The sequence below is a fragment of the Phoxinus phoxinus genome (assembly GCF_949152265.1).
Source record: "Phoxinus phoxinus genome assembly, chromosome: 11".
Classification (NCBI taxonomy): Eukaryota; Metazoa; Chordata; class Actinopteri; order Cypriniformes; family Leuciscidae; genus Phoxinus; species Phoxinus phoxinus.
This window is the reverse complement of record NC_136886.1, coordinates 25,318,197-25,346,131: the sequence shown is the minus strand read 5'-3', so window position 1 is coordinate 25,346,131 and position 27,935 is coordinate 25,318,197. Positions and strand designations below refer to the sequence as shown.

The 27,935-nt window shown below is 37.3% G+C and overlaps 1 protein-coding gene across 4 annotated transcripts in view; it reads left to right on the top strand.

The window, feature by feature from the left end:
* The first annotated feature begins 1,441 nt into the window (after positions 1 to 1,441).
* The window catches only part of stk11ip (serine/threonine kinase 11 interacting protein), a 37,593-nt gene continuing 11,099 nt past the window's right edge, over positions 1,442 to 27,935 (top strand). For 2 of the 4 annotated variants that reach the window (XR_013799496.1, XM_079627722.1), the window contains exons 1-22: positions 1,442 to 1,599; positions 2,087 to 2,154; positions 2,760 to 2,962; positions 3,211 to 3,285; positions 3,379 to 3,474; positions 3,573 to 3,680; positions 3,757 to 3,828; positions 4,085 to 4,214; positions 4,710 to 4,813; positions 5,074 to 5,157; positions 5,462 to 5,503; positions 5,997 to 6,167; positions 6,255 to 6,336; positions 6,496 to 6,936; positions 8,640 to 8,842; positions 8,938 to 9,048; positions 12,101 to 12,269; positions 13,233 to 13,387; positions 13,481 to 13,796; positions 14,807 to 14,907; positions 15,617 to 15,714; positions 18,296 to 18,474. Coding sequence is in view for 1 of the 4 variants with exons in the window: in XM_079627722.1 (XP_079483848.1) it covers positions 2,088 to 2,154; positions 2,760 to 2,962; positions 3,211 to 3,285; positions 3,379 to 3,474; positions 3,573 to 3,680; positions 3,757 to 3,828; positions 4,085 to 4,214; positions 4,710 to 4,813; positions 5,074 to 5,157; positions 5,462 to 5,503; positions 5,997 to 6,167; positions 6,255 to 6,336; positions 6,496 to 6,936; positions 8,640 to 8,842; positions 8,938 to 9,048; positions 12,101 to 12,269; positions 13,233 to 13,387; positions 13,481 to 13,796; positions 14,807 to 14,907; positions 15,617 to 15,714; positions 18,296 to 18,474 (3,007 nt within the window). In the remaining 3 variants the exon portion in view is untranslated. The remainder of the gene's footprint in view (positions 1,600 to 2,086; positions 2,155 to 2,759; positions 2,963 to 3,210; positions 3,286 to 3,378; positions 3,475 to 3,572; positions 3,681 to 3,756; positions 3,829 to 4,084; positions 4,215 to 4,709; positions 4,814 to 5,073; positions 5,158 to 5,461; positions 5,504 to 5,996; positions 6,168 to 6,254; positions 6,337 to 6,495; positions 6,937 to 8,639; positions 8,843 to 8,937; positions 9,049 to 12,100; positions 12,270 to 13,232; positions 13,388 to 13,480; positions 13,797 to 14,806; positions 14,908 to 15,616; positions 15,715 to 18,295; positions 18,475 to 27,935) is intronic. The other 2 variants (XR_013799497.1, XR_013799498.1) reach the window with 1 other exon arrangement.

Genomic DNA, 27,935 nt, shown 5'->3' with positions numbered 1-27,935 from the left:
TCATGCTTACCAACCAAACAACCATTAACTCATTCAGAGCAAAGCCCACACTCTGTTCCCCTCTGAGACTAATCGTTGTTTATTTAAGGGAACAGAAATAGCTGCTCCATGTGAGACCTATAGCTACAGTGGTTGTCGAAGATTTGCCTTTTTTTTCTTTGTGGGTGCCCTCTTATTTCATAGCATTTTATCTATTTGTGGTTGCCAGGCTTCCTTTTCGCCTTGGAGATTTTGATGGAGAAAGGTGACTTTTGATATGCCAGGTCTTGTGGGAGTTGTGAAACAGGAGTGTTTATGCAGAACCTCGTGTATCATTTTTTTAAAAAGGAGCTAGAGACTGGACCCACAGGCTCATAACCAGCGTCTGTGTACTAAGAGTTTGTGCAGCGTCTGGGTTTATGCAGGACTTTGAAGGCTATAAGCCACAGTATCTATAGTTGGTTAAGTGTAGTTCTCCATCAAGGACATTTCAAGAGAGATAGTTACACTAATGCCCCAAGGAACCTCTATACTGCATACTCCACAATGCTACTGAGTGCTACTTTATACTTAACTAAACTTTATACTTAACTAAAATACATGCACATATTCAGTATATTTAATCAGGTTTAGTGCAGAAACATCTATATTATTTTAATCTGTTTTAAATTTAAATATTGTGTATTGGAAACGTTTTGAGAAAGTAGATCTGAAACACCTTTTTGTAGACTCTGGGACTGACAAAAGTAAAAGTTAAAAAAAAAAAAATATATATATATATATATATATCTAAAAGGTCAGATATATATTTATGTGACTGCATTATTTGACTATTAAAATGTATGTTAAATTGCATATTGGATTCTGTAACACTAAATGCGTACTTTGGAATATTGTTTGATTTCCAAGAAAAACAGAATGGTTGTTTAGTCAATGTGGACACACATATTTGCACATTAGCTACATGTCTACCATAAAAACAACAGTTACACAATCAGGTTGGTATAGCTGCTTTTGCACTTTACGCCATTGTAAAGATAGACATGTAAAGATAGTGCTGTCAATGAGATCAGAGTTTAGACTGTGACATCCAGCAGCGAGGGTGGACAATGTAGCTATTTGCTTCGTGACACACTTCCATTTTTAAATAGTTGGCCCTACAACTAATTTATTTCCGGTTATGTATATTTTAAAAGTGTTTTAGTCTTCTAGTTGACTAAAATGAGTGTTGGCAAGAAGATTTAAAAAATCTGGACAAAATTTTTAGAGACAGAGCTAATCAGGATAAAACAACAACATTTTTCTCACATTTTTAAGCATTAAGGCACAATTGATTAAACATTTCTGAGCAAATAAAATAGCTTACCTTCAAAATACAAGTTCTTGCTGTTTGTATTAATGCATGTGAAAATAAACGCAGGAGGGCGCGCTTAGTTAAATATTCCCTTGTTTGGTTACTTCGGGCCGCCGTACCTTTAAGAAACAAGATCATATGACTGCTATCATCTGGATGTCAACAAACGTGAAAGGGAATTAAACTGAACTGAATATAATGACGGTTCAAAAACGGATATAACGTTATTTTCGTGGCTACGGTTCACGTATATGTTGAAATATAAGGTATGTTTTTGCGCATTTTATGAGAACAGATATTACCTTCACATTATCGTTGGGGCATCAGGAAGAGCTGCCAGCTTTGTTTTTCGTTTACAAGGTTAACGTACGTAACAGTGTTGAAGTTCTAAAAAATGTGATTTAAAAATTTCTATACATCTTAAAATATATAGAGAATGTCTAGACCCCTGATATTTTTATACTCTGTTGTGTTTTATAATATTAATAATATTTTGAATTGCTTTCTGACAGTTCAGCTATTATGACACGTTGCTTGTGTTAGCAGTTCACTGGTGTGAGGAATATGTTGGTTGCGGAAACCCACCCTCTTTTCAGCTACATGATTTCACAAGGGTCAAATTCTTGTTGTATTAGGCTACCCAAATGAATATCCTGTCTTTATAGCAACTATGAATATTCAGATTAGAATAATTCCCCTTTTGCTTGTAATGATTTGGGTTATATGTCTGTTAATATGTTTCACTCTTTTTAGGATGACGTCCACTCAGGCCGGTCAGTCAACGGTTGTTCACAGACTTGCTACATTGCTGCGAAATAATGGTATAGAATCAGTATTTCAATTTTATTATTGTTTATTTTTGCAGTTTCACAAGGCCTAGTTCCAGAAAAAAGAAAAATGATGAGGGTGCAGTTAATAAATTGGTGTAATGTATGAAAAATATTAGGCTACTAGTGTGACAATATTGATGCATTCAGAGGTATAAACTTATTATTATTGTTTATTTTTTTTTTATAAATCACACACAAACAAGATTTGTCTCTGCATGCACGCTGCAAGACATGTAACTAAGAAGTTGTCCGTCCACTGATCTATTTTTTTTTTTTTTACGATTTTTGCAAGGTTTAGATTTTGCAAGGTTTAGATTTGGATTGTTGGTAAGTTTAGAATTAAATGCCATTCTCTTTATGTTGAAGATGTGGAGACAAAGCACTATATTCCTAATTTACAACTGCATATTTAGAGACAATGCAGGCCAATGTGGATATGATTTTGTTTGCATTTTGACTGATATATAATCGGTACAAGCTGATGAAGCTTTTGCATTAGTTTGAGGGTGCTTGGTATGCTCAGGCTTTTCCTTTAAAGCTGCCAGTTAGTTTCAATTAGGTGGTCATAAAAATAAAGTTCTTGTTGCTCTCTGTAGGTGACTCCGTGCTGGATGGTTCCAGTACTCTCACTCTGCAAGTGGGATGTTTACAACACCTGACACAACTTTTTGACCGACACCTTCTCTCACGTACACATCAGCATGGTTTCCTGGCCCTGGCGTCCCACCCAGCAGACACTGCCTCTCTGCTGGAAGTCCAGTTCCTCTTTGACATGCTGCAAAAGACCGTATCACTCAAGGTACTGAAGACTCTGATGATGCTTTTAAATGTAGCCTATATGGAATTAACTTAAGTGTACAGTTTGATGCTGATATTCTGATTAAATTTGACTCCCGATTAGAATTTGTAGTAGTCATGTCTTAGGCTAAGTGTCTTGGCTGATCCTTATTTATGTATTTTTATTTGCGTTGAAATGCATCATAATTCTCCAATCTAATAGAATGAGTAGTCGTTGCAACGATCTGATCATGTGTGTCTATACAACAGCTTGTGAATCCACCTGGTGTGAAACTACAGTATGCTGTGAAAATCTTCCCTTTCAAATCCCTTAAATATTTAGAGGTATTTCAAAACAAACTAAGCAAAATACTTCAGTTACATTTGTTGCATTATTGTTCTAAGTATTTTATTTTGTTTGATTGTTTTTCTGTTCAGCTCAAGCGTATTCCTCCTCATTGTCTTGAGGGTCTCAGAGGAGTGTATTCTCAGCTGGAAGTCTTCACTTGCTCAAAAGGAGTCAGTTCTCTAGAGGTAATGTTTTCACCAACGGGCATTGGCACAGTGACCATAAGTTTAACCATGTTCATATACAGAAAGTAATTGTGTGTGTGTGTGTGTGTGTTTAACAGGAGCTTCTCTCTCTATGTGGAGGAGATCTCAGCTCAGCTTTACCTTGGTTAGAACTTCATACCCTTAATTTCAGTTACAATTCCATTTCCCATCTGGACGAGTCACTAGTAAGAATCTCCTGTTTTCTGTAGAGTATCTGATTTTCTGATTTTGGAATCTGTAACAATTTTCTAAATTGTTTAGAGTCTGCTAAACGTCCTGAAGTGGCTTGACTTGAGCCACAACAAGCTCCAAGATTGTGCAGAATTTTTAAAGGTAAATTGCTCTTGTTTACAAAAACATTTTTTTCTGTACTGGACAAAACTTTTTCACATTTCTTGCTCAGATTTTGAGTGAAAATCTGTGGATGCATGGGAAAAAAAATATATGACATGTAATACTGTGTTTTTTGATTGGTGTCAAAATCAAATTAGCCAAAATAAAAAAAAGATGGGTAGACTTTTTGAAAGAGCTAAATTGCCCAAAATAACAATACAGTGCATTTATTTATACTTTTTCTGTCTCAATCAAGCCTCTTACTGAACTGGAGCATCTGAATTTAGCTTATAATAACCTCCAGAGAGCACCAGCACTGGGCCTGAGCGCCCAAGCCAAACTCACCACCTTGATCCTTAGAAACAATGAACTGGAAACTATCAATGGTGAGTTTTCTGCTCATTTCCTAGTTGAATTACTTTGACTTTACCATCAAATCCTTTCATTCACCTTTCTTCGCCATTCTTGTTGTTTGTTTGTTCCTTTATTGATTGTACTGGATGCAATTTCTATCAGATGTTAAGCTGTTGAAATTATTTTGAGTTTTCAGTTGACACATATTGGCTTGAATTTTTTTTAAAAGAAATTACCTGAAACAAAACTTTAAAAATGTTATCTGAGTGTCAGCATCGGATTTAACAACTAATCTTTATTGAATACTTTAAAAAAAATGTAGTTAACATTCTGTTCAATGCATATTTGTTTTTACAGATATTTGTTTTTAAACACCTAATTTGTCAGAGCTCCTGATTGCAAAATATTCTGTATATGTAATGCAATCATTTGTGTTTTGATCAGTTTAACAAAATGTGATTAGTTTGAATAAAACTAAAATAAAGGTTAATGTAATTTCATGTAAAAATATATTGTCCTAACTCCAGGGGTGGAGCAGTTTTCTTCACTTCAGTGTCTTGACCTGGCTTATAATCTTCTTATGGAGCATTCTCAGCTGGCACCTCTGTCCCTCCTTCATAATCTCAATACAGTAAGTTAGACCCACCTTGCCTAGGTAATTCTTATCTTAAACTCAATCCCAAATGTTAGTCTCAAAAAGACTTGTTGTGGATCTTTATGATTTTTACAGGTTCCAACAGTCTAGAAAATCGTTTGAATACCAGTTTTGCAGTTCAGCCAACTGGATATTATAGTCTCAATATGAATATTTCTCTATGCTGCATGTGATGTATCTCTGATTATTTTGTCTTGCCCGTATAGCACCTTGACAGTTTTCTGATCTCTTTTCAGTTGACTTTGGAAGGAAACCCTTTGTATTTTCAGAAGACACACAGGGCATCTACTGTCTGCCACCTCTCACGGGCTTCTTTCAAAGTGAGTCTTTCCCTGATCTTCAAATCTTGTTTTAATTGCTCCTTTTCTCAAAACTGTACATACAGTAGGAGTTCATGTGTTGTGGCATCAAAAGAGCAGAATTCCTCCAATTCATTTTTAGTGAATTACATATACAGCGTTGACTGTATTCATGTTTACCATAGCAACCACAGGGAGGTGCCAGTTTCCCCTTTATTTCTGATGTAATTTATAGCAGTAAGATGTTTTCTTGAAGTTCTTTCTTGCTGTTCTGCAGATGTTTCAGAGTTGTAAGCTGACATTTTAATGTCTACATGTGTTTCAGCTCCAGCTGGATGGCACCCCTCTGTCACAGTCTGATCTGCTGGTGGGTATCAAATGTCACTTCATATGCCATGTCAGGTCATTCCACCCTCTTTGTTTCTCATGTGATTCATGCTGAATTGTGGGAGGCAAATCTCCTTTTAATTTATAGTAGAATAGTGGGTTTACTTTCTCTGAGTCTGATCTAATGGAGTTTGTGAACTTTAAATGGATGCAGGCATGGCCCAACAATCACACTGACATTTGATGTGAAATGAATTACATGTGATGAAAAAAAAAAAAAAATCAAATATAAAATAGTACTGTGGTGTTTTATTTATTTATTTATTTTTAAATCATCCACTGATATGCACTATATTTTATTTTCCACTATACTGGTAAGCAATATATATATATATATATATATATATATGACATCCACTATATTTTTCAGGGAGTGTGTATTTTATAAATAGTAACACTCAAACAGCCCATTCAAAAGCCTAAGGCATGAAAGAATGACATTCATTATTTTTTTTCAAATTTTTTTTCCACAGAACTTACCTAAATCCGGACAACTGGCTTGTCAGATATCCCACACTTCTCAACATGTTTCTGTGGCACCTGACCAAGTAGGGCAGGAAGTGTCCAGTGGAGGTGGGGACATTACTGATAGTTTGAGTTTAAGCATATCAGGAGTGACCCGAGTTCGAAAGAGGAAACACAAAGTAAGTCCATGTCTAAAATCTCATCACAATTTTTTGTAAGATAAGTTCTGATGTATGATGCAAAGCACAACTTTTTGCCATTTGCAGAGTAAGGTGAAGGTGAGGAGAGCCAGTATATCAGAGCCCAGTGACACAGACCATGAGATCAGAGTGCAGTCTGCTTTACAAGGTGATGAACAAATTACTTGACAAACGTTAACTCTTCACAGGGTGTTTTAAAATTATCTTTTTCAGTGACCATGTTAACATTTAAAAATTGAGTTTTTGCTTTTATTAAGCATATGTTATATGAGTGTCTTTCTCATGTGAAATGTTTGGTTCTCTTCAGATATTGTCCTCCCCCATAAGAAGGACATTGAGAGAATGGACAGTTTTCGAGAGCAGTTAGGGGAGGACTGGCTACGCTATCAGCATCATCTTGATGATACTCCAGTCAACCCAGCTTTCCCAGGAGTAGAAAGTGTAACCATTAAAGTGAACACCAATGGTTGCAGTTCACCTCCATCTCCCCTGCTTAACACACCTCCAACCAGTCTGGAATTGCTCCCCCCTCCACTGCGGTCCTCTGAACTGAAAGAGGAAGAGGACAAAGAAGAGATGGAGAGCACAGACTTGCAGCCTGAGACAGAGTCCACCCTGCAGTGGACAGGGCAAAGCCTCCCGAACACTGAATCTACTCTTGAGACAAGTCTAGGAAACACCCAGGCTTCAACCGAGGCCTACCTTGACCCACAACCACCACCAGAGGAAGATGACAATGATAGGGGAGGTCTGTCTATTGTTTATGCATTGATATTGATAACTACTGTATACTAGCCAGATATGTACTTATACTGTGATTGTACCATCCAATATACTTTTTCACTAGCGTAACAGTAGTTCAGCAGTAGTCTAGCTTAATTTCTATGTACAGTACGTCATTGGATAGTTTCGTTTCGTTCATTCATTCATTCTCACTTCTGTTCGACAGTTTGGAGTCGGTAAGATATTTAATGTTTTTGAAAGAAATTCTCACCAAGGCTGCATTTATTTGATCAAAAATACAGTAAAAACAGTAAAATTGTGAAATACTATTGCAATTTAAATTAAAACTGCAGTCCGTAACTTTTTTGGGTTAAAAATGATCCAAAATAAATGTTTGAGCAAGTACATAACCAGCCAGTGTTCAAAATGATCTGCTTGCCTTAGCTCAAATCTAAACGGTAAGCTTGTAATAGGCTAATGTTTTTAATTCCAGTTGTACTGGTGGATTTCCGTGGGAAATTCAAGCATGTCCTCACATCATTACATCATATCCGTACACATAAAGTAGGTGTCATGGCTAGTAGGCTATATTGCGTGTGAGGATGTTGGAGATGGAGATTTATAGCCTTTTCTCACAGCACTTGATATAATTAAACTTATCAATTTGATGGCGGATCCAGAAAGGTTCAAACGACAATCACCAGTGACAACTGGAGATTCACCCGTTGTAAAATGCAAAAAACTTCAGAGTGGCTACAGAAAAAAAGAGACTGCACGCGAAAACAAGGATAAATATCAGAAGGGCATTAAATGTAGTCACGCAATGCTGATGTTGTTAAACATGAACAATTTGAGAACAAAGTATAATTAGCACGGTTTGACGTGAGATGATAAGCGATCGTTAGATTTAATCAGCGTGATTTACTGCAATGCTTTTTTTCCCTTAGTTGGTCAGAACAAAAGTGGATGTTACTTACTTGTTCAGATGACATTTTCCGGTGAAAATTATTATGTCGGTCATACTTCCAAAAAGTAGAATCTGTGATTCCGAATGCCAGTATCCACACCGGCGCGGTAACTGACAGCCACACATTCTCCTCAAAACATTGGATTCACCCGCGCCGTGCCGAGGCACAACCCACGTAATGTTGATAATTCTGTGAATAACTGCAATTGCAGATTCCAAACAGAGATGGTGACAAAGATGAAAAACTATGGACTGTAGCTTTAACTGTTATTTTATATTTTACAGTATTATTTATCTTGTGATAAAACTGAATTTTAAGCAGCCATTACTCCAATCTTCAGAGTGGGCTATTTCATTCAAGTATGCTGATTGCCTATTAATATAATTAATAAAATATTATGATGTGGAAGCTGTAATAAATTAGTATTCGTTGATGTTTGAAGTACAAAAGAACAGCATTCATTTGAATCTGAAATCTTTAATAACATGTCAACTGCATCATTGGTGATCAAAAGTTTTACTTTCTTTACAAAACACATAATTTGCTGGAACAAAAGTTTGGAGCTACTTGATTACTGCATTTTTACCGTCAAAGGCCAAAACCAAATGGTTCTTGTACTCACCTAAAAAAATCTTGTCATCATACACTTTTCTTTCTTTTTTTTTATTTCATGGTCTCGGTTGAATAAAAGAACAACCATTGAAAGACCTGTCTAGTTTATGTCCAGAGCTCTTTTTCACTCTTGCACTTTGTTTAACAGTGGACCTATGCAGGCCAATGCTGGTGGGGCTGCTGTCAGAGGATGTGGAGACAAATCGAAAAAGCGCCTCTGAACCACTCTTCCTACGAGTGTGGCAGGGTCACCTGCTGGAGGTAGACATGCACCAGGGGTGTGTTAAAACACGAGTGGAGCTAGACAGTTTGCGAGATGTTGTGACCACTGAGGCCACGTGCACAGTAGAGGTAAGATGACATGTTCTGTTCATGAAGCTCTATAAGTTGGTAATAATTATGCAGTTTTTTTTTTCTCTGTTTTACACTCTTTTTAAATCTTACAGAAGGTTGAGAGGACTCACCCAGCCCTAGAGCTCCACTTCCGGTACATTAGTCGTGAGAGACGTAAACGTTGTTATATAATGTTGGATGACAAGCCACAGGAAGCATTACAGGTAAGGAGGTATATTCATTATTAGACAATGAGACATAATCATCCAGTGCTTGGGATTTAATCTTAAATTGACAACAGACACAACGACAACGCAGTCCTGAAGTGTCAACTAGTCTTTCCCCTGTGAAGGCCTCCCTTCCCTTTACTTCTGTACAGATAAAACGTTGTCGGGATAATTCCGGTTCACATGGCTATGCAGAAGTGATAACAAATTCTGTATTCTAAATCTTTCAAGGCTTGTACCTTGGAACTTATTTCATGGTTTGCGTTCTCGAGACACCAGGCACTGTTTTGTGCAAATGATTGGCTGGATCGCAATAAGGGTTTTCTGTTAGAACGGTGTCGTGTTAGCGGCCCCTAAGTTAATAACTAATGATCGTTGCGACGGAAGTGAATCAATCAAATCTAATTTTAGCTGGACAATAACTTTAATTTCTTTAAATTACTTTTACTTTCATTTCCTATTATCACTGTAAAGCTGCTTTGAAACAATCTATATTGTTAAAAGCGCTATATAAATGAAGGTGACCTGACTTGACTTGACTTAAAAGATATTACAAGTAGGGGTGCACCAATCGATCATCATATTTAATAATCACTTTAAAACTTGAATCACTTTTGCTTACTTTAATTAGTGTCCTGTGGCCGTCATCTTAGCTGATATAGCTCAGACATCATTTCTTTTCATTACACAGGTCCTGTTGTCGCAGATTTTTGCTCCCACTCAGATTTATTTTAGTAGAAACCGTAACAGTATTACAAGAATTGCTAAATCATTGTGTGATACGTTGGGATATTGATTTGCCCTATTCTTAGTAGAAATTCCATTACTAATATCAAGAAACAGGATTTGAACTTTTTAATTTTGAACTGTTGATATCGAAAATGTATATCCTGCAACTTATTAGTCAAATCGGCTTGCAAATGAATGGCATAATTGAAGAATTCTAATTTCTACAAGTGAAAATTAAATTACAGATATCAAGATCTGGTTTTACAAGATACAGATATGGTTTTACTAGAAAAAAAAAGAAAAATATATACAGATATACAGAATTTGTGGTGTTACTAGTGGAAATGTTTTTTTTTTTAAGAATGATAATTTTAACTAGTGAAAATTGAATTGTAGATATTGTAGACCGATATGTTAAACTGCATGCCATAGATGGAAGAGAAGGATTCTCTTTTGCCTTGTTTTAGACAGACCAATAGCTAATGACATCAAGTGTGCAGCGTGCGATTGCTGTAGCCTTGTGAAAGTCATCCATTTAACTCCTCACCTTCACCTTGCTCTGCAAATGGCAAGAAGTTGCGCTTTGCATCATATATCACAACTTATCATGCTAAAATGATAGATTTACTATTTCTAGCTTGTGTTTTGCTATTATGTTGTGGTTAAATTACCACTTATGCATTAAAATGGCTAATTATGCAAGAAGCTTTTGCAATTATTGCATTCCACCATAGTGAAATTAGGAAACACTGGAGGGACTGATATTTGATGCAATATGCTTTGTGCTTATGCACAATATACCTCTATCTCACTCAAACATGCACTATCTCTCTCAGCCCAGTAATGTTCTGATATATGTTAATGGAGATGACATGTTTGTATACAGAGATATGTGTTGTACAGCAATAACAGATTGACCTTCAATAAATGCACTGCGTCTGCAGGCTGCTGCTTAATAATTCGTGGGTTGCATTACAACAAAACATAAATATGGTAAACAAAACATTGATTCTAATGGTTGTAATGGAAATGTGACTCTTTCTTTTTTTGTTTAATGTATCACTGCTGCTGGTGATCGATTTTTGATAGTGACAACAAAACTGTTAATAGCTCTAATTAATTAAATGTAAATTGTCTCAAATGTATAGCACATTTTAATGCAGCCTATTTGCTTTAAATGTGTAGCTTTAAACGGGACCTATTATGCCTCTTTCCACAAGATGTAATATAAGTCTCTGGTGTCCCCATAATGTGTCTGTGAAGTTTCAGCTCAAAATACCCCACATATCATTTATTATAGCTTTTCAAATGTGCCTCTTGGGTGTGAGTAAAAACACATAGTTTTTGTGTGTGTCTTTTTAAATGCAAATGAGATGCTGCTCCTGGCTGCCTTTCCAGAAGAGGATAAATATACACTGGCAACAACAAAACTGGAGAATGACACGTAGCTAAAATTCTTCAGTCTTACATGTTTGAACTGGAGTCAGACACTGATGGAGAGACTCAGGAAGAAGTTACAACTTTTAAAATGCAACTGGACATTTCTGAATGGTTAGTGGATAAATGTATGTAGCTGCTGTGGAGTTCAGTTCACTCATCGACTAGCATGTACCGTCATGTTTATCTAAAAATCTTTCAGAAACAACTTTTGTGCAAATCCAGGATTGAACTGACCCCCGTTTGTGAAGCAGTCCGGCGTGATTGTAATGATTTGCGCAAATATATAACACTTTAACAACTTTCTTCTGCACATTTCCTTCATAAATGAAATTCAACCACGGTGTCCTCAGTGGCTCAGATGCTGGGAGTCTATGAAGACTCTTATGTTCATTGATATATTCAATAACAACATTTGTAATATTTTTTTTATTTGGCGCAGACATTGTATATCTTCACCTGCGACAGCGAGGAAACAGAAATGGTGGACTGCTGCGGCTCACTCAGGGTGGTATCTATGCTATAGGGCAGATCATCACTAGTCATAGGTGGGGCTTCTGGAACCGCTCCTTTGGAGAGACTGTTTATGATTTATGGGGATTATAAAAAAAAAAAGGAGTAGATGGATGGAACACACTATGGACACACATCTGTGTTCAAACACCTTTTAAAAGTGAATTTTGCATAAAAGGTCCCCTTTAAGAATAAATGCTGGTTATTGGTATCTGTCGATCTTGGTGTTCAAATATCAGGCTATTGGCTATTTCATAACCTGTGCAACCTGAGCCTTTGCAATATTTGAAACATACGTGGAACTTTCAAATTTAAAGCAACGTGATGTTACCTAATTGACTTTATATTATCCTATTTTTTGACTCCTCAGGTATTAGCAGAGGTTCTCTCAAGGGTCGTGGAGGAAAACAAGCAGCAAGTGGATGAAGAGAGACCAGAGACAGTTTGGCTACAGTGCCTGAAGTGTCAAGCTGAGTTCTGCCAGCCAGCCACTGAGTCAGAGAACAGCCTGAGCCACCTGGATGAGCTAAGGAATGACAGTAAGGATATGGCCCTAAAAATTATTTTCATGAGCAAGGCCTTTGATGGATAGGCGGACCTATACTCCTGCCAGAACATTCCAGGGAGCGGCTCAAACACATGCACCTCTCAACAAACTTCTTACTAGTACTGTATTACAACAATTACAATTATTCTCTCTAGTATGACATTGGTTACTTGCACCTCATTGCAATTCAACACCATATTCTAATGTGCCATAATGGTTGAGGCTAAACCATTTGATTTATACTGGCAGAATTTTTTTTAGGTCCTGTTCCTTTCAGTTTTCAGTACAAGATAAAGCTATATATATAAAAAAAATGAATCTGACTTTCCATAAGTGGGTGATCATCTTGTTGGAGCATGACAGAACCTGGCTAAAATGTCTCACTAATGAATTTCATGAATACAGAATGGTAGCCAAGCACTGGGTGTGATCCCTTTTTATCTTGGGACTCCATCAGGCAGCCAATAATTTTATATGACCCATTTTCAGCATAACCCACTTAATGGAGTTTTACTTTTTTCCACTGTTACATCTTGCAGTCATTTTTTTCTTTTAATGACTGGTTTGAAACACAGTTTATCCTCCTCTTTAGCACTGCATAGTTTTAAAACATGCAAACCAGAGGTTCTAGGTCATTTGTTCAGCTGCTTTCAGTCTGTTTGCTTGGCGTCCTGCAGATCATCTGGGCCAAACACATAGTTGATTCTGCATGGGGGCAGAGATCAGTGAAGGTGTTTATTTTAAAAGCATTAACATTCTTAAAATAAATCTGAAGGAAAGAGCATGTTAAATACTCTGTGTGCATCTCTTTGATTTTCTTTTTATCTGCCATATTTTAATACCTAAACTATATTTTTGGGACTGGATATCTCATGAGAATTTATCGTATTGTACCTTATTTATATTATATTTTTTTATGTATTATTTTTTATGTGATTTTTATTATTTTCAACAGGTTGTACTGTCATCTGCTCAGAGTGCAATAGCGATCATGTGGTTCAGTTGGCTGTCCAATCAGTTCCTTCCACCAGTACACCATTGGAACAGAATGATGCCAGATACTTTACATTTGATGACAGGGACAACCCTGTCCTTCCCCTTCGCAACAAGGTCTGGGTTTTTATGTATTTTGGCTTGATCTATCCATGACAGTTCTCCATTACTATTTTCTTTTCACTTACTTGACTTGCTTCATTCCTCCAGGCATTGGTCCCTGGACAGTCTTTGCTATCCCGTGGCAGCCCCCTCCATTTGACTCAGCATTCAGAGGCCTCCACAGAGGGTGCCACATCTTACTTTCATACAGCCCATAGCTTCCTGTCCAATTGTTTGACAAGTCAGAATGAGGCATGGGTTGACCAGAGAACCTCTCAACTAATCAACTTCAGCACTACGGATGGACAGGTGCAGGGTAGCTCAGAGGGGTTTAAAGAGAAGGTGGCTGACAGCTCCTGCTACAACGGCTATCAACAACATCAGGACCAACAGTCACCGAAGCACACAGAAGGTTCCAGCAATGGTAGGTGGTCCACTCTGGGGATGAAGAGCAGGAGGGTGGTTAGAAAAATAAAGAAACTAAAGGAGATGAAACTGGAAAAAGACAGGGTATTATTTTTTTTGAAATAACACAAAACATTGTAATTTTAGGGCCTAGGCCTGTTTTAAATGTCTTCTATTCAGTTTGATAAAATTTAAGGCCATAGAAAGTCTTAAAAGGTATAACAATAATCTTAATTATCATCTTAAAATTGTGGGTGGAAAAACAGGAATCGTCCTAATGTGATTATTAAACTCCACTATTAAACAAAAGGCAATGATGGCTGTTCTGTCACAGGAAGGAAAACTAAAATGTTATTTAACACTTTAATTAAATGCGTATTTTACTAGAATGTTTAACAAATCTGGTTATTGACTTTCTTTAAACACATTATCAAATCAGCAAAAACCTATATCGATTGTCCTATAATTCAAATGTATTGATACAATAGTGCCACCATCTTCAGTACGTATTGAATAAATCATGTCTTAAGTATTTTAAACTTGCAGTTACCTTGTTTTGCATTTGAATGTGTGCTTGAATGTGTGCCTATCTAGTTAAGTAAAAACATGCTATTTTGTGATTGCATGGGTTTGTTCCGCATGGATGTACATAATTGATTTTATTTGTGCAGGTCTGAAAAAATTCTTAAACTCTTACATTTGATTTTAGAAACTCTGCATATATCCTGATATAAACTCTTTTTTCCAAACTGTGTGCTTTGTAAACATGACTTAAGATATAGAGAGAATAAGTTCATTTTCCTCTTGTATTTGTAGATGTGACGCATTAGACAATAAAGCCTAATGAATACCCAATATGGCAGACCTTTCTGCCCATAAACCATGTTAACCAAGTCTATAGATATAGCTAGAATTACAGATAGTATATTGATATTACAGGTATGCTGTCATATTTTGATGTTTTCTGGTACAATAGCCTTTACTTTTTTATTCCATTGATGGATTTAATCATAATTATTTTCATTGTAGGTCAGTTTGACCTGCTGTCAGAGACTGTAGACCATCGGCTCCAGCTTTTCCTGGATGTGGAAGTGTTTGGGGGAGAAGAGGAGCTTCGCTGCTTTTTAAAGGCAAGATGACCTGTTTACTATGCCCTCATGAACATGAACCGAAAAAAGTGACTTGGGAATAGTGCAAGACAAACAAATGCAAACAAGTACCCATGTTAGATCCTTTATTCATGAAGGTACATTTATGCTACTTTATTGCGATATTTCTCACATTGCACCATATCATACAGTATATTAGTTCACATGCTGGCTAAAGTCATCATCTGTATGAAAAATGGGTGCCTTTCTTTATTGTGAACTATGCATTTCTCAGTGTAGTTTCATTATTTTACTGGTATCCTGCAATTTTAAATATATTCAAACTTGACAATTTGGCCCCTTCTGGGTGCCCTCTGTTTCTTTGGAGAAAACCAGGTGGCTAAGGCAATCTCATAAGGAAGTCCACAGCAGGACCATGAGATTAAATTGATTTGATACACTCTCTCCACTCCAGCCTTTTGCTCTCTCACGGTTTACAGACAGTGTCTTTCCCTTTGTTAATTTCAAATTCCAAAGTGCTGGTAATGCTTAAAATACGATCATTCCACCTCTAATGCACTCCAGCAAACTGTTTAATTGCATTCTTTTGTACTTTTTCCAAACAGGCTTAAACATTCTTTAGTCGTGATTACAAGTGTTTGAAATAAATTCTGCATTTCTAACAAGTGCTTCATTCAGCATTTTTGAGCATTTGTATTAACCTTTTTTTTTTGGTTTCACTTGATTTCAGATGTCCATTGTGAAGTTTGGTGATGCAGTGGAGTTCCATTCCCTCATGGTTGTGTCAGACCAGTACATCTACATCTTAGAAATCACCTCACAATCTGAGTAAGCAACTTCTGGTTTTAGAAAGTGCAACTAACTATTGTTCACTAAAGTCAACTTTTAAGTAGGTGTATTATGTAGTTTAGAAAAAACAAACACTAATTCTTTCCTTATTATGTTATAGTGATTTGTATGTGTAAGTGGGATAAATGTAATTGTATGTAATATCCAATCTACTCCACCTAATCAGTATTCTCAGCATACATTAGTGCCAACTGCCAAATTGGGTTTTATTTATATACACTGAAGCAAGGTCACATAAGAACGCTGTATTTCTGTACGTCACCTTGTTGTACAGGTAATCACAGCCATGCTGATATTTGGGGGGAAAAACAGCATGATTGCAAATGTATAATGAACGGTTGTATGACAGCAATAAGAAGAGTAATCTGGAGAAAAAGAATCACTAGGATTTTTGTGTTTTTCTGACAGGCTGTCAGTCTGTATATTAGTTGTGTGGATTTTTCAGTGTTGTTGGACTGTTATATCAGCACTCTCAGCTTACATAGAAAATAAGATGGAAAAAAAGATACGTGCTGAGTGTCATGACCATAGACTGTACAACACATCTCAGTTTTCTTCCACTGTAGAAAAATGAAGCCAAAATATCCGCAGTATCAAGATCCCGCCCACACACTCCTGCTCCCATAGACTCAATCGCAAGAACAACAGTCATAGCGTTGCATCATGTTTTTTGTAGCATCAAATAACAAACTAAAACTCGACTTACTTGAACATACATCTGTGTGATAAGTGGATTTTATTTTATTTGACTCATTTTCGATTACATGGATAGGGTGGTGTTTATGACATGTACTGCAGCCAGCCAGCAGGGGGCGATCAAAATGCTTTGGATTCACTTTTAAGGACGTGTACGGCACACTTGTCATGATAATGAAAAAGCAGCACTGACGCACAATTTTAGAAGAAGCAAAAAACCATAATGTACCTAACACTTGAGATCCTAAATGTCTGGATGACAGATTGTCCTAAAAGTTGAACACTTAGTTGTGTGACATGTCAGCTTGAACAAGTTCAGTTTGTACTGCTGCACTGTTTTTCATACACCAAACTTCAAACTCATCAACTTGTTCTTTCTTGAAAATGAACTTTTACCTTCATAGTGATAAATTCAGTTTTGAATGCAAGTACATAATGATGTGTCTGGCATTTGATACCTGTGTGTTGTCACACCCTCTACTACACAATGCTGCGCGGGGCTTCTTGTCCATTGTGTGACCGGCTTAACACTATATGTTTGCTGCATGTTCAGGAAATGCAAATCTAGTTAAAGGGTTTGTTCACCTAAAAATGAAAATTATCCGAGTTCCGGAGGAAGAGTGAACTTTTGACCCGACGCATGACGTATTGACGAAGTGCAGAGGATAGAAGTAAACACAGATCACAAATTAAAAGTCTAAAATTTTTATTTTTAAAGAGGATTGTCGGAGGGACTTGAGTTTGTTGCTCAGCCCTATTTGTTTGAACCGCGAGAGGCGTCTACTCTCACCTAAGCTTACGCTATGCCTACGTCATTCGCCGGAACTCAACTCTCTTGTGAGCATGCAGATGGCCGTTAGCCAGAAGCTAGTGATTGCAGTTTCTAAAGTTATAATTCTGGATATTGTTCTCATAAAAATGCTTCGCTTTGCTTCAGAAGGCCTTTATTAACCCCCTGGAGTCGTATGGATTACTTTTATGATGGCTCTCAAACACTAGGGGCGTGTCCGCTGGCTGCACTGAAACCACGCCCACTCGCGGGAAAGCTGCAGTCACCACACTCAAATGTGGAATTACTGTGGACTACCTACTATAATTATAACATAAGCACACAAGGCAACTTGCACTCATTGGTGGGCACGCACTGCCGATGATGGCACCAGTAGTCGGCGCGATGGGAGGATGAAGGGTGAGGCGAGAGATAGTTGGTTCGGCCCCATTCACCGTTAACAGCGGATTATCAGTGAATCCCAGTTGTCTCCGACAAAAGTTTATAAATCTATCCCGTATAAAATGATCACTACAAGAGGTGGGTTTTTTTGGCGGTGATCTTCAGCTCTCCATTAAGGTGGCTCTTCACAAAATTAATCCACCTCTTCTTGATGTGATCGTTTTTCGGAAATTTAAATAAGGACACCGATTTGTTTTGTACTTGATCACAATCAGGTAGTGTGGTCGCCAGCGTCAGTGGCTCCAGTGCGTCAAGTAGAGGCGTGTCCAGGAGCTCAGGGGCTCCAGTGCGTCATCGAGCCACCATTTTTAGCCCCGCCCAAAAAATCCGGAACACAGCAATAGTAAAAAACTGTTTAAACTAAGGTCTAACTTTCACAGTTCACAGTCTTTGTAATATGTTTTAGCAATACATTTCTAACATGTATAATGTGTTTAGAATTTTTTTTTTTTTTTAATTGCCTTTACAGGGACTTTAATCTATATATTTAATCAGATGAATTCCCATTGTCTGTGAATTTACATTGACCCTGAATGTAATGATTTTAAATAATTGAAATTTGAAATATATATCATCACTTTTCCTTCCATTTTCCCTCTCCCTTTCTTTAACTGTCTCTCACTCCTGATGCAGTGGGCAACCCTCAGACTGGCTGCGGAAAAGAGAAAGCCATCGGTTGTGTGAACTCAGCTATCTGGAGGTGGGTCTGGGCTCTCAAAGCATCCATCTGGAGTTTGATGAGGGGGCAGCAGCGTACACACTACTAGTGCGAAACAGTGCCCGCTGCAAATGGTTCTTCAGCAAGCTTACAGGCAAGGCTTCCTTTTGCATGCTCTGTGGAAATGACAAATAGCAAAGACTTGGCTTAGAAAATGTATTAACAATGTTGGGTGAGCAATGGATTAGCAGGTTTGCTGTTTGACTGATTGGTCAAATCATGTTGTAAGTTCAACATGACTAATTATTTTTTAATAAAACGAACAAAAGATTTGCTTCCTGGATGAAAGCAAAATAATAGTTTACACAAGATTTAGAAGGAAATACTGAATGAATGAAGGTGGTTTCCAAAAAATGGGAAGTTATGTGTGCACCAAGGGTGTCACTCTTTGTGGTAGTAGTGGATCGTATTTAGGAGTGAGGTTACAATTTATTTCGAAAGTCCACATTAGACATTCTACTAACTATAAGGAAGTTTGCAACAAACTCTTATTCATTTTCAACTATCTCTCTTGCTAGTAAAATGTTGATATTCGATACCATGGGGGCCATTTATATATATAATATATATATATATATATATATATATATATATATATATATATATATATATATATATTATATATTATATATATATATATATATATATATATATATATATATATATATATATATATATAATATATATATATATATTAGAGCCCGACCGATATATCGGCAGGCCGATATTATCGGCAGATATTAGGCATTTTCCAAACTATCGGTATCGGCATTTATAATGGCCGATAAATGAATATTTTTTTGGTGCCCCCTCAGCTATTGGTTCCCTACGCACAGCGCGTGATGTGCGTGGTGGGAGTGGCGGCACTGGTTAAGTGAGTTGGTCACGAGACATACATTGCTTGAATAACAATTAAAAGAACATCCCCATCAGTTGTCTTAACTCAAATAAGCATGACAAAATTTGTGACCATCATGTCCAGTTTTGCTGCTGTTAAATAAGCCGAGAGTGAAGCGGAATTAGCTAGTAACGTTACGTTGTTACAGTGTAGTTGACTGACTGTCCTTTTAACTTTTGACAATGTGACTGAAGTATTTCTTTAATAGCGTGACAGTTATAGCAATGAGACGTATCATATCTCCTTAGCCTGTTATATTGAAAATGTATGTTTTACAATTTGCAGTATGACGTTATCCATTGCTAAATTATGGCTCATCATAGACTAGCTAATGCCACTATCAGTGGAAGACCGCTAACGTTAACGAGCTTGGAAACCACAACGAACTTATTCTGCCTAAATAAAGTAATGATTACTGTATTCATAACTAGCATATCTCTAGTTACAGTCCCTGCATTGTAAAATGTAAGTTAGACTTGCGAGAAGTGAACATTTAGACATAGAGAAAAGTATCAAACGTAGCTTGTGCATAAAAGTTAGCTTTTTTTACACGTGTGTGAAATCCAATGACGCCAAGTGTGCGTTGCAGACTGTCGTTCAGCCGCAGCATTAACGAGTCACATAGTGGATTTAGATCGCTAAATAGTAGGTTTTAGAAGGCAGGCAGCAACTGATGATTGAAAATGGTTTGATGTAGCTTGATGTAGCTGACATTGTAGTTTATACAGTACACAGACTGTTAAAACCAGCTTCAACTGGAAGTAAGTAAAAGTGTTAAATGTTTAAAACCAGACTGTTTTTTGTTAATTAAAAAATATATACTTTTGATGTGCAATTGTTTAGTCATTGAGACTTTAATCTAAGGCTTTTTTTTAACATAATCCCTTCTGGAAAATGGTTTATACAGCCCACATACATAGAACAGGCAGATATTTTGCTATTGAATGTTGTGTAAGTGCAGTTTATAGGAAATGGGTCTAATATCCAGTTTATTTTCTAAATCAAAATATCGGCTTATAAATCGGCTCTTTTCGAGTTGATATCGGCATCGGCCCCCAAAAATCCATATCGGTCGTGCTCTAATATATATATATATTATAGGGCTGTCAATGTTAACGCATGTGATTCATTTTTGTCCAGTTTAACGCGTTAAAATATTTAACGCAGTTAATGCAGCATCCGTTTTTTTTTCTCAATCTTTGCTGCTTGAATGAACAATAACACACACCAAAATGTCAGTTTTGTCGAGTATCCTCATAACATAAGAGCAGTCTTAAATAAGTTAAATAAAGTCTTCAATGAACGTAAAGAGTTTTGAGAGAATGAGGCACTTGTGAGATCCGCGTCATGTGCAGCAGCGGCTGGTTTTAAAGGGACAGCAGCCAATTATGCTGTCTGTCAGAAAAGTTAGTCAAAGAACAAAGGGAAAAGAGAAAATTACTCAAGAACTTTTGTAGCTTTAATAAGGATTAGTCTGTATTTAACTTATACTGAACAATATACAGAAATTTAATAAAGTTATCAAACATTCTGCACTGCATAAATTATATGTTAGACGGGTAGGAAGGGCACAGGTAAATATAACATTTATTATGGGTTTATGTGAGGATTGTTTGAAGTTCACTTAAATTTCTAAATATTTTTTTTTTCCGAACATCAATAGCTGTATTAGTATCAATATAAGATGCCATTAAACAAGTATTTAAAATATACTCTTTTATGTTGCCTCTACATTAATTTGGAGATGAACTGTGAAATTATTACATTCTAAAATATATAAACTAAATATGAACCTATAAAAACGTAAGTGTTTTTTTTTATTGCGATTTAATTACTTTTTTGAATCGATTGACAGCACTAATATATTTACTTTCAAGCTTGGAAGTACATGACACATAAAAGTAATGCATATTAATCGAGCAGTTTAATCCAAGTCTTCTGAAAAGACATGATTGTGTTATATGAAGAGACATGATTGTGTTATATGATGTATCAATTACCATTACAATTATCTCACCTAATTGTTTGCTCACTCAATGTAATTTTGTTGCAATAGCTTACATAAGGTGTGCCCCATCCTGTTCCTGGAGATCTACTGTAACTATCTGCAGAGTTCAGATCCAAACCTGGTCCAACACACTTGTCTGTAATTATCAAGTGCTCCTGAAGATCTTAATTAGGTGGTTTGGGTGTGTTTAAGGCTACATTCAGACTGTCAGTCCAAATCCGATTTTTGTGCATATCCGATTGAAATCCGATCAGATTTAGCTAGTGTGAACGGCAAAAAAACACATGAACTGGAAATCCGTTTCAGTCTAACGGCTCTGATCGGATTTCGTGTGGTTTGTGTCTTTTTTCACGCCACGTAAAACTTAAAGGTCAGACGTTGTTATAGGAAACGTGCTGAAAGTCGCTGCCAAAACGAGGCTGTGTCGTTCCAAAGTGCCGGACTAGTAGAGTAACAGAGACATGCGTGTAAACCGACAGAGACGACAGTGCAGGAGAAAGCCATGCATACCTACGGATTCTGCAGCTGCCTCAGAAGACGCAGTAGACCAGCGAGGCTGCTACACATTGTCATGTTGGAAAATTTAAAAGTGACATATTATGCCCCTTTTCACAAGATGTAATATAATTCTGTGGTGTCCCCAGAATGTGTCTGTGAAGTTTCTGCTCAAAATACCCCCCAGATCATTTATTATAGCTTGTCAAATGTGTCCCTTTTTGGGGGTGAGCAAAAACGCACCATTTTTGGGTGTCCCTTTAAAAGCAAATGAGCTGCTGCTCCCCCCGCCTCCGTCAGAACGACATAACCTTTTGCATGCTTAGCTCAAACTTTTGCCATTGCATTAGAACTGGTTACACTGTTGTCGCTTGTGGAAACCAAATGGCGGCACTGTGTGTGGAAATGTGCAGATTAAGGGGTGGTAATATTATAATAAGATCCCCTTCCTACGTCAGAAGGGGAGCGAAGTCTGATCTGCTTATTTTATACCCAAAAAAAGTTACTGGCTTGTCACTTTTCACATTTTCTAGGTTGGTAGATGCACTTAACCGATTATAGCACTTAACAACGGAACAAGTCTGATTGTCATAAGTCCCCTATAAATAAGACAACATCTCTATTGCAAACCCCTCCATGTTGCGGTTGTTGTTGTATTTGGCTTTTACCTACCAATACAACGTCATTGCCATAGAAACCAATGCAGATATTGCGGAAAACAAGCTGCATGGACACACACATTGGATTTGAACTGTTGCGATACACACTTCAATCATTTTAGATCAGATTCCAATCAGATACATGAATAATCGGATTTGGACTGACAGTCTGAACGTAGCCTTTGATCAGGGTTGGAGCTGAAATATCCAGGAAGGTAGATCTCCAGGAACAGGATTGGAAACAAGGAAGAACAAGGAAGTTTGATTTCAAACTTTTACTTTAAAGAAATTTTACAAAATGAACAGTAATAAAATAATAAATTACAGGCAATAGTACAAATAAATACAAAAAGATACATATGAAATAAACAGTGCTTTAAGTGTTTCAGGTATGTCTTACAGCAGTATTCAGGTAAGAAATACTACAGAAATTGAATAATTGAGTAGGCTAATCAAATGTAAAATAACACTTAGTTTTCATTGTAAAAAAAAAAAAAACAGATTAATCCTTACAATTACAGTTACAAAAAAAGATACAAAAGTTATTTTCTCTTTTGTTGTTGTTGTTTGATAACCATTACCATAACGAATTATTGTCTGCCAAAAGAAAGAACCAAATCTGAACTAGAGAACTGAAAAGAGTCAACAGTAATTTCAGTCTTATGCTGGGTACACACCAAAAGATAATGGGGCTGATTTTGGGCCGAATTCCCCCCTTCCTACAATCCTAGCTATGTCCCTATTATCTTGATGGTTCTATAGATTATCTTATCAGATTTTCCCTTGGTGTGAAGTGTTAAGAGTTTACGAACCTGCTCGGAAGAACGCCGGAGCCGCCCCGATCTCAAATAGTAAATAGGGCTGCAGGATTAACCGCAATAAAACCGCACGCGATTTGGTAAAGGCTGCGATTATTTTATGCGCAGCTTGTCAGTGCAGTGCGCCTGACCGGTAGTAAATACTGCTCCATTTGAACGCCAGAGGGCGCTCTCACGCAGACACGATAAATATGCCCCGCCACAGAAGTACAATAACGCGCATCCTTCCAGGAAATCGCTATCGCTGTAGCTGAGTAAACAGAAGATTGAAATGATTTGATTGATTAAACATGACTTATAAATACACTGCCTTATTCTGTGTAAGAAGCCACATCATCTCACAAATTATGCTCATCTGTCGTTATGAAGTTAGTTTGGAGTAAATGCATGTTATGAAATGTTGTCTTTTGTTGGACAAGAGGTTCATAAATGCTTCTCATTTTTGGAAAGATGTTTGACGCGTGTTGCTTTTTCAAATGCACGTTGTAAGAGACTCAAACTCACAGTGCTTTCAGATGGAGCAGCGTTTACAGAGCCGTACATCAATGACGAGCTGCGCATTCAAAATCGCGATACGCCATCTCGATTTAAGTGCGATTACATGTAAATTGCGACTAATCGTGCAGCCGTAATGTGTTTCACACATGCTGAATATTTACGATCAGAAATCCTGATGTGTGTGGGGAACCCCGAGGACAAACGTGCGCATGCTCTCGAGATTATCACCAGAAACGAAACAATATCCAATCAGAAAGCGAGATGATGGAAGACACGGTCATTCACTCTTTGCAGTGTTAAGGGTTCAGTGAGGTTCTATAGAGGGATAAAAAGAACTCTTTCTAAAGAGACAATAAATCCAATAAAGAATAAGTAAAGACAATAAAGATAGATTGAATATTTTTCTGTATAAAAGGTTCTATATAATGCTGGGTACAAATTTTTTTTTTTTTTTTTTGTGAATTTTCTGTAAAAAAAATTCCAAACACTATCATCGCAATTTCTTCCTGCATATCGTCCAACATGCTTATTCTGAAGTCTCACGAGATTTCCTGTGTTCACAGTCGAGACGCTGGTTGAAAATCTATTTGTGTGGTGTGCTGTCTTTGTGACATCATGGCACACCACACACTATAGGAGCAAAACGGTTACATCTAGGATTTTTTGTCCTCATGTTTGTGGTCTATCACATTTTGAAAATCTTATAAGATGTAAAAAATCTTTTGGTGTGTACCCAGCATTACTTCCTGCACAAACCTAAGTAGGTTTGTAACAAATTTGCATAATGCCAGCCTATGGTCTTTATAGGCTTCCTTCCAAAAATGTCTACTTTGACCCGCCCTCAAACACTGCAGTTGTACCTGAGGCCAGGAAGGGTTTGGTTTGTGTTTTCGGCAGGTAGAGAATACTTTTTTTTTTCTGCGCTGTGAAAGCAGATCCACTTTGCATGCACTTCATCGTTAATCTTTGTGTCACTTTGTATACAATGCGCTGAAAGCATTAGACCAATCACAACAGACCAATCAGGGCTGTGTTTCTCAAAAGCTTCGCAAGCAAAGTTGATCGTAGAGACCATTGATGGCAATGGTTTTACGATCTACTTAAGCTTATGATGCTTTTTGGAAACACAGCCCAGAGCAGAGTAGGCTCTCGGAAAAAAAAGAAGGGGTTTAGAGAGAATGAATCCTTAATCAAACTGTTTCAGACAATGAGAAAAGAGTTGATGCTGCAATGTATATTATGAAAATAATTACAGTGTTTTTTAGGAGCTTGGTTGCATGTAGACCTATTGTATGAGACCTGCAAAACTAAATTAGCTACCTTTAAAATAGCATAATACTTTAAGATAACTTGCATTTATGGTTATTGCCATTGTCACTCTTCATGGAGCAACTGACAGGGCATGACCTTTCAACCACGATCCTCCAGTACGCCAAGCTCAGAAAGGATACTTGTGGAAACAGTAACCTTCTGGCACAGCCACTGTGATCTTAGAAGCTGACAGATATCTGACACTTTTACACATTGCAGGAACTAGTTGCAACCAGACAAAACACCAGGAGTATTTACCTGTCCATCCCAGTGTTCTTTTATATGGTATTCATTTTCATCACATATTGTTGGAAAACAGAGGAACAAAAGGGTGTTACAAATATCACAATACAGCGGAGGCAAAACAAAACATTGACCTGATTACAAAAAATGGCACATTGTCCGACCTGTACAATGAAGCTGACACTTTATTTTTATTTTTTTCTCACAACAATCCATTTAGACCGTTTTCTCACAGCAACCCATGTCAACCATTTAATTTGTGATTTATCAGAGCACCTGCACCATTTACATTTATTAATTTAGAAGACGCTTTTATCAAAAGCAACTTACCATTGAGGAATACAACAAGCGATTAATCTGAAGAGGGAATAAACACAAAAAGTGCTATTAATATAAAATTTCAGCTAGAATAGGGAGAGATTAAGGAATAGTGCTTTTATTTTTCTCAGGCTCGTATTAGTTTTTTGTGATATTGAAAATGGTGAAAGGAATTCTGAAATTTCAATCATAACTTTATTTAAAGCTAAAATAACAATATTTGTGATCTTATTAAAGTGCCCTTATTATGATATTTTAAAGTTTTCTTATGTTGTTTTGGAGTCTCCTACAACAGGTTTACATGCATCAAAGGTAAAAAAACTGTTTCATTTTCTCATCACCACATTTTCAATGATTCTCAAACGACTCGCTAAATGAATCAATCTCTCTAAATCACTCCTTTCCGCGAGCTACTCTGCTCTGATTGGCCAGACAGCTCAGTCTGTTGTGGTTTATCGCGTACAGCACGCGTTGAAAACAAAAACTCCCATTGCCATAACGACAGCTCTGCATGTCCTGAGGCTTCCTACACCGTAAACTAAACACAGTAGCAAACAATGACGTCGATTTGACCATATCAATACGAGCGCGAGTGTGATGATGAAATACTAGAAGAACAAGGTATTCAACCCGAATCTCCATCACAAGGATGACTTGAGCAAGACGTTTCAGTGATTCACTACTCAGTTTGAGGTACATTATGAGATGTTGCAATTCCTCAGCATCAGCATTAACAAGTGCATGTCCATCAACCGATTATTTTACTTGTACTAATTTATTTACTAAGTATGTTTCTAATATATTGCGGTGAACACTTGAAACCTGTATCAATAACAGTGCATTTATGCAATGTATACATTAGCCGAGCTCTAGCTTGAATGACTGATGTAACATAAACACTGGTAAAACAAATCTTGCTCCATGCTTAATCTTTCCTTAAAGTAGTTAGCCTGGGCTGCCCCATGCTGCCTTGCGCGCAGTGCGATTTTATTCACGCTGCTAGGCAGCCTGGATTCCATGGACCAGATTTTCGCCTCAGCGAGGGGACCAATCACAGAACGGGGAGGGAGCAGCAAGACGATGACGACGTCTATGCGACATACCGAAGCAGTTTGTTTATATCTATGGATCCAACATGGCAGCAGACGCGAAGTTACCTTTCGATGCTTGTCTTGCACAAACGGCAATAGTCGCTGAACACCATCGTGTACACATAAATCTATGACCCATAGTCTTCTTCCTCGTCGAATTTCTGTTGCTCTACATACGTCATCTGGTATAATTGAAACGATTGGCTATGAGCTACATACAGGCGCATTTGATAGACATTCGTAGCGCCCAATAAACGGCTCTGGGCATTCGTAAACCTAGTCTCAAATAAGAGAAAATGAACATGAGGTTCCCAGACCACGTCTCAATGAGACGAGGTCTGACGTTAGCCAGGCTACAAAGTAGTGAGAACGACAGACAATCTGCATTAATAGACACCGTTTTATGTAATAGTGGCCCACAGCTGATTAGCAGAAGTATTTCAGTAAGACAGTGATAACATGAGTTAGCCAGTTACGGTAGCAGGAGACCTACACAATGTAAAACTCAAAACTAGTATTTTGAACACCATCTTTCAAGAGCAATTGGTTTGCGAATCCTGCATTGAACTCCGATATTTGAGAAGCAGTCGTCAGTAAAATAAAGGTAACAGGAATAGTTTAGGATTATACTGCTGTATTATCATGGTAAAGATTAATTTTAACCCCAGATCCTTCACATCCTCGTCCTTGGGCAGTGAAAAAAAAAAATGTATTTACCGTCACATTGTAGAGCACAGCGTCTCCTCGTATGATGCTGTCCAGTATCCACAGGAATCAGCCGCCGGTTTAAGTTTTCCTGGTGTCTGCACGCGCAATAAGTGGGCGGGCTAATGTTACATATTGACGTGACGACTAAACGGCTTATGAGTTGTTTGAAAAACAATTCATTTCATTGACTCAGAGTCGACTCTTACTTTTGAAAGACAACTACTTTAAATAAGGTGCACTTTGAGATTTAAAACTTTGCAGGATGTTTTCATTCACTTAGAGCTATGTTACACACTACATGAAAGGTCATTTTCAAAAATCCATAATAGGGGCTCTTTAATGTGAAATAAAATTGGTCATATCAACCACCACTAGGCCTAGACGAGAAGTTGTATTGAATGCTCAGTTAGGAAGGGCCTGACCTTCCTGATGTATGAGCATGATGTATGATCAGGATATTGACAATATCTTCATAGATTGACGCCACACTTGCCACAAAATAACTAAG